Genomic DNA, 7,500 nt, shown 5'->3' on the forward strand with positions numbered 1-7,500 from the left:
TTGAGGCATTATGACATTTTTACACATTTCTTTTTAAGGAATATGATAAGCATTCCATTGTTTTAGGTTCATGACTTATGATTTCAGAACAAACTTATATATCATACCTATGAATATAATTTTTCATAAGCTCGCAATAAATCAAACGCTGGTCCTTGATAAGCACACTACAACAGTGTGTTGTGGATCTTCCTCTTTTTAAGACAATAGTAAAGCCAGTGCTATGTTTCACATCTTATTTTCATATATCATCATGCATGCGACAGTAAGAGCCGATTTTGCGTTACTATTTTTTTCACAGAAATGTAATTTATAGGATGTTAAGGCTGGCGATTTGCGTGATCTACTTGCAGAAAAAAATATTCCGCCATTATCCCGCGCGTCTTCATATCTTCACGCCAAACCCTTAGCCTTGGAAGCTTAGCATAGATAAAGACCTAAGAGACCTTGAGTGTGAAACCGGAGGAATGTTATACTGTTTTTGTAACTCGGGTTTCTGTCGATTCTGTTAGATAAGGCAAGCGGAGCAATGTATTCATTTGCGGTAGATTTTACAAGGTGAATAAACCGATGAAAATGATGTTGCAAAAATAGTTTATTGTCATGTGGTCATGTCTGTCATTTTACCTAACCTACTGACAGATTATAGGAGACGATCATTCTGTCCATAAAAGTAGAGAGGATAAATCTGAATCTAGCATCTCTTACATGCACGTGTTCACATGCGTGCAAGGTGGGGCAAAGAGGGGGGGGGGGGGGGGGGTAATTGCATGTGATAAGACTGATTGTTGGTGAACCACCGGATGAGACTGATTATTGATGCGACACAGGTAGCGGCAGTTTAGATACAGGCTATTTTCCCCAATAATTTTTAGTGCGTGTCAATATTATTACCAAGATGGGAAAAGATTGATTACCGTGCCAGCATAACGATGTTTACAATGACTGTTTTGTTTGCTTATTAAATTAAATAATATTACAATTTAAATACTGATATTCTCGTTTTGAGCATACGTTTTATTCACCCGAAAGGTACGGGGTAAACACCACTAAAGTCGTGTTCATCACCCACATGTGTTCTCGCACAGGTGTTAACAAGCCTCAGTTCCGTGTCTCCCCAAGATGTGGTGTGTTTGTGGAGTGAACGAGAAAGCTGCTCGCTAGTCGGGCGATTCAGTTTCACTTTTGGTGTCTTTTGGGTTGAATCCATTTGCGTGGAAGATGCATTAGTATCGGTTTATATAGTGCGTAAAGGCTGTTCGAAATAATGTAAGGAGGCCTATCATGCATCAGTGAACGAGCGCACACCATGGAAGTTAATGGGAAAATGGACAAGTGGCTGTTATGTTGAGAGGCGTCGTTTGCTCTCTGAACTATTGGTTTGGCTAAAGTAGCTGTACCTGCGCTTAGCATAGCCGAGACGGCTAAACCTCGTTTGTTAGTGAATGTATTCCGAGGTCAAGGTAGGCACTGGATAATTTAGCAAACCTTGCCCTGTTCTCATTACGTTGTGAGATTATGTATTTTGTGAGAAATGTTGTAAACTTAGATTTTAAATCCATTTACGATTCTTTATGCCAGCATAGCGATTAAATTATAGTATAATTCCACAATTATAAAATGCGCATTATCGGATTGTAGTGTTGGAACTACAGTGTAATATTAACATTTAGAAACCGGGGACAGAATCTCTAAAACGAACGAAGAACAGGGAACGCGGCCATTCGTTGTCGGTTTCATGATCGCTCGTTATGGAATATTCGTCCCTCGGTGCTATGATGTGGAGGGGCTCATTAGCTGATGTTATAATGCAACCGTATCTTATCAGCAATCACAATTCTTTCCGGTCAGTGATTTGATGATTTGGGAATCGAATATTCTAGCTTCCCCTGTCTGAATTAGGAATGTCACACAGCGCTTTAACCTTTTCCCAACGTAGTAATCCAAGTCCTCGTGACAAGAATTGTTTCTGGCGCCAAGTTTCTTTTGTCATTTCCAGGTCATGTGAATAATACTGCAAATATGCCACGTGTAACAATGTGCCACGTTTTCTGCAGATGGATAACGGCCACGTGAACACCGCCTACAATGGCGACGCGCCTACGAAAGCAGCGGACAAGGAGCGGGAGGTCCAGGAGCGCAGCAAGGCGAAGGAAAACGACCCCTGGGCCATCGTCGAGCTCGTGGAGGATTCGGGACCCAAGTGGAGTGGTGAGTGAGCTTTTGTTGCCTCCGCAGGTGTGGGGGCCCCCTCTGCATCTGTTTATGATTATCACAGCATACATACATACATACACATTTATGTATGTGCATATATACACAAACATGCGTGTGTGTGTGTATGTATATGTATAGATGTGGTAGACAGAGTAGTAACAGGTTTTATGGATCAGATCTTCCTGTAGCAAACATTCGTACTGACAGTGCACCACCGCAGGCACCGGTCTTCGTTTCGCTGTTATAATGAATTGCAGCTTATTAATCGCTGACTCATATATTTAACTAAGTCCGCTAATGCACATATGAATCCTTTTACTCAGCACATGTTAATGAAACATTGCAATTAAATTAAAATCGTCAAAATCAATTTCTAATCCGTGTAAGCGACAGGAGCCATCCACAGGGAGTCCATTCTATTTTGATCGAAGAGGAAAATACGCATTCTCCTTTCACTCCATGTACGCACTGGACCTGGATCGTGGAATTGTAGTTCGACCAGTTCTTGGCGTGACCATTAAGGCTCCAGAAACCGGCCCGACCATCCCTCCATCCCCGAATAGCGTGCAACGTACCTTTCACCTTGACAGTGGCAACGTGCCCACCTTTGCCATGCGACCTAGGAGCGAGACTGCCCACTCAAGGTCATTATTCACAGATTACATTTCCCTTTTCTTTACACAGCACTTCGTAAAGAATGAAACCGCGAGAAGCTTTCTATTATGAAGAAAGGACTGAGTGCTCCGTTACAGTGCTTCTCAGTAACCTTCGCCTAGACTGACCAGAAGCATATTATAAATGTAGTTATTATTGATAAAGTTATTACTGCACTAGTACTTGCTTAAAATGCAACAGTTAAGAATTACGTGAGCTAGAGGGAATTCATAATTTAGTGTAACTTTTAATATCAGGCGTTACTAGAAGGCGGTCGGAAAACGTGTGGGTGTGGCGTGTTATAGGTTGCAAACGTCGTACCATGCTTGAGATGGTATTGATCTTATTGAGCAATACATCTTGCTAAATCAGCACAGTCTGGAATTAACCAAGACCGGTCGGACGCGCTACTGTGTTGAATGCTGCGTCAGACTTTAGAGCATTTACTAAAGAAATAGTGTACCTACGGTGAATTCAATTGTTTCGAACAAGAATACAATCATTCTACAAAGTTTTGGATAGGATTTATATAATCGACTCCTGTATTTTCTCTATGCAATCTCGTGAGCAAGTGGACGAACAACCAAAAAATAACGCATCCGTGATCTTCGTTGCCTAGTTCAAGGACCACGGTCATGGACGATCAAACAGTGACTATATTTCAGCAGCGTGGCACGTTCCAGCGTGCGTGTTAAGCGGGCACTGGGGCAACTTTTTTTGCCTAGGCATTAACTGACCGACTTCTATGTGAAACCCAGTGGCTGGCTGACACCTGTTGCCTCCTTTTCGCAATAGAAAGGTTTACGAAAATAGTAGTGAAAATACATTGGCAATGTGAATAAACAAGATAACAGACGGGCGAATATCTTGGTAAAACGTGTAAGAATAAATGTTTACGCAATCAAATAAGTTCAATGATCTTGCGCCCGTACGGACAACCATGACTGCACCACATTGTTACTAGGCCTAATTAGGCAGAACAGGTTTGACGGTAGTAGTCCTTATACTCACTCCCACATCTATCACGAGGCAAGATATGTACTCTAGTCTGAGATCCGCATGATGACTTATCTGTTTTCCATCGTTTCCATATTCATAAGATTTTAAACACTGGGATGAGTGCTGGTAAGCATAGATTACTTTTTCGCCAGTAGACTCAAAGGTGACTTTTATAGTCATCTACAGAGAAGATCTGCTTCACAGCAGAAATCTCAGTCAATTAGACAGAAACAGGGTTACTAGCCTCCGCTGTCTTTAGCTTGTAGCTCAGGACACCGCCGTCCGTATAAGGCAGCATTGGGATCCGAGCCAAGCCTATGCTCGCAGCATGATAAGGTGGCCGACGTCTACAGCTCTTTCATCCTGGGCTCTACATTTGAAAGCTGCATAACCTTTCACTCGAGTTTAGAACTTGACATTCTGTAGCGAGACTATAGGGAGAAGGGGGGGAGGGTATTTTGATTATTTTGTGTATACGGTATGTTATTTATTTTAAGTATTCCGAATATTAGTTAGCAATGTCAATACTCTTTTATATGCGCTAGACTTCGCTGGCGCATAAAGGAAGCAGAATATGCTGCTTCATAGCATTTACCGATTTTTGTCTCTGAGTTGCTTTATAAATCCACAGAAAAAAATGTGAATGTGATGAGAGCTCTTTCACATAAACACAGTGATATACAAATTAATATTTTGCACAAACTAATGTAAACTCTGTTTTCACGTGTGCAATCACATTTGTTAAATGAGGTTTGTATCTTCCTTGCCTAAACGGCATTCACACATTTATACATTCCTGCAGGGAAATATGTAAACATAACCCATATTTGGATACTCCCAATGCTATATATATGTAATACCCATGATTTCTCTTACCTCTTTACAGACATGTCAACATCAGACAAGGTGAAGCGGGTTCTTCTAAATACGGCCAAAGTCTGCACGGCCCTCGGTCTCCTGTACATGTTCATCTGCTCCCTTGACTTCCTCAGCGCCTCCTTCAGGCTCATCGCTGGAAAGACGACAGGTAAGTTCCACCTTGCGAGATTCTCCTACACGCCTGTCCTCGTCCAACTTCAAGGGAGAAGGAAGGCGTCACATCTCAACTTTACTGAATATGTTTACTCTGAATCCATCCTTGACCGTTAGTCCTAGGTGTGCAGCCTTTCGTTTTCGCAGCGCCCCATACACAATGATCATCTCGCTGGAAGAGAGTGAATGTGTTTTTACCATAGTTGGCATTTTCCTGCCATAAATAGCGATGGACAGTTGTTCCATATAGAGCTAAAATATTGACGATTTTAATCTGAATTCCGAAGCCCTAGTAAATGTGAACGAACTGCAAAAAGGATTTGTTCAAGATTTATTAGTCAGATATTTGGATCGAGAATATTAATTCTTTATGAAGCTTGACGAAATAATTTGCTAGAAGATATATAACCGATGAACCAAAAAAAAAAAAAAAAATATATATATATAGTATGTCTTTTATAAAAAAAAAAAAAATATCTATATATATATATATATATATCAATTCATTATCAAAATTATCAGTGAAAAGTATGTAAAGAAATCGCGGTATCATTCATAGAATTCACTACATGCTCGGTACTTTGTCGTATTTTCGAACCAGTTCTAGAAAGCTGTTCTAAACATCCTTGGTTTGTTTTGTTAGTCGCTAGCGCTCGGAAGCAAGTTTTTGTAGAAGCTCCTCCTCTGAGACAAGGGTCAGTGAGGCTGTTTACTTTTGATCAGTAATCTATGGAGTACGTTAATGAAATCGATATAAAAATAAATTGAATTATAATATCCTCTCATCAAACATGCCTATTTTTCAATAAATTTCAAAGACATTAGTTAACGAGAACATAAAGCTTCACTTCTGACTGCGTTGTCTGTTGTGGTGACCGAGATTTACCGACGCAAATCCTGTGGCAGAGATGGCCTTTACCTCAAGTAGTGCTAGAAGACACCCGAAAAAAGTTGCAAAAATGCAAAGCTAAAGTAAAAGTAAAGGTTCATTATGATGTGTTTGGTGTCTAACTACCTTTTTATCGGTTCAGACTCAGTCATGTCTATCTGCAAGTAAACAAACACATTTATTTTTATTTCAATTAAAAGGTAGTGTTACATACAGCGTTGTTATAATATTTTTATGATGTGGGAAAGGATAGTACATTTTTTTGTGTGTGAGCGAGTTTGGGCCGTGCTGACACCCACACACTCTCTGCTGACGTGTGACTGACAGCGAGACGTTGCTCTGCTGCCTCTCGAGGACCGTCAGTCTCCACAGCCTTGGTATTGTTAGATGTCTGTGAATTGGATATGAACGATATGCAAATGTCATGACTCGCCTCGACGACATTCTTATGTAGTAACACTTGTAAGAAAGAATGGGGTTCAGAGGCGCGAATATTGGCTGTTGCTCATTGTATTGTCGTTCTTCTATTCGGAGACACGCACATAATTTGTACGAGATAAACACACTATCACGAAAGCTCTTGTATCAACGGCGTAGAGCTTTATCCACTAGTGTACAGCGTGCAACAATCCTTGGTCGAATTATCAATGGAGGTTACATGACCTACCTCAAAAGGGAGTTGATGAAATAAATTCCTTTTATATACACACTGCCACTTGATTGCCTTGCAGTAATGGGAGCATCTGGTACTATATTTAAAATTGGATCAGAGATGACAATGCTGGGAGTTTCACTCGCAAGGAAAGAGACACTGATCACCAGTTTCCATCCAGCTCGAAGATGCCTGAAGGAGGAGGAATCGGGTGAAGGGAAGATCCGGGGGCAGGCAGAGAGGCTGGTATTTCCTTTCCTTCGTGAGGGAGTATCCCCCCCCCCCATCCCCTCCATCCCTTATTAGTCCTCTTCTCCCTCCCTACCCATCCCCATTTTTTCTCCGCCTCTCCTTCTCCCTCCCCATCCCTATCCCTTCTCTGCCCTCTCCACCCTACCTACCCCCTCCCCATCCCTCCCGTGCCGACCCCCAGCCCGCCTACCGAGCCCCTGACCCACGCCGTTGGCTGACAATAGCTTTTGTCGTTATTGTGACGAGTGCGGTTTCCTCTATTCCTTTGCTGCTTTCGTAAACGTTTCTTTTAAAAGTCCGGATATCTCATCTTATGGCAGTGATAAGGATAGTTGTGTACACACACGCGTCCACCTACCTATCCAAACGGCTTCACACACACACATACACACACACACACACACACACACACACACACACACACACACACACACACACACACACACACACACACACATACAACTGCATGCGCACCCACTCCCCAGCACGCATACACACACACACGGAGCACACATGGCAAACACACACACACGCACACAGCACGCACACGCGCACACACACACCGCACACAGCACGCACACGTGCACACACACACCGCACACAGCACGCACACGCGCACACACACACCGCACACAGCACGCACACGCGCACACACACACCGCACACAGCACGCACACGCGAACACACACACACCGCACACAACACGCACACGCGCACACACACACCGCACACACACACACCGCACACACACACACCGCACACACACACACACACACACACACACACACACACACACACACACACA

The 7,500-nt window shown here is 42.6% G+C and overlaps 1 protein-coding gene across 3 annotated transcripts in view; it reads left to right on the forward strand.

Annotated features, from left to right (window-relative positions):
* LOC125039409 (sodium-dependent phosphate transport protein 2B-like) overlaps positions 1-7,500 on the forward strand; it is a 27,861-nt gene that overhangs the window by 13,317 nt on the left and 7,044 nt on the right. For 2 of the 3 annotated variants that reach the window (XM_047633311.1, XM_047633292.1), the window contains exons 2-3: positions 2,058-2,211; positions 4,757-4,897. In XM_047633311.1, coding sequence (XP_047489267.1) covers positions 2,058-2,211; positions 4,757-4,897 — 295 coding nt within the window. Of the gene's footprint in view, positions 1-1,176; positions 1,464-2,057; positions 2,212-4,756; positions 4,898-7,500 lie in introns of those variants that run through there. The other variant, XM_047633302.1, reaches the window with a different exon arrangement.

Source organism: Penaeus chinensis, chromosome 3, assembly GCF_019202785.1.
Source record: "Penaeus chinensis breed Huanghai No. 1 chromosome 3, ASM1920278v2, whole genome shotgun sequence".
NCBI lineage: Eukaryota > Metazoa > Arthropoda > Malacostraca > Decapoda > Penaeidae > Penaeus > Penaeus chinensis.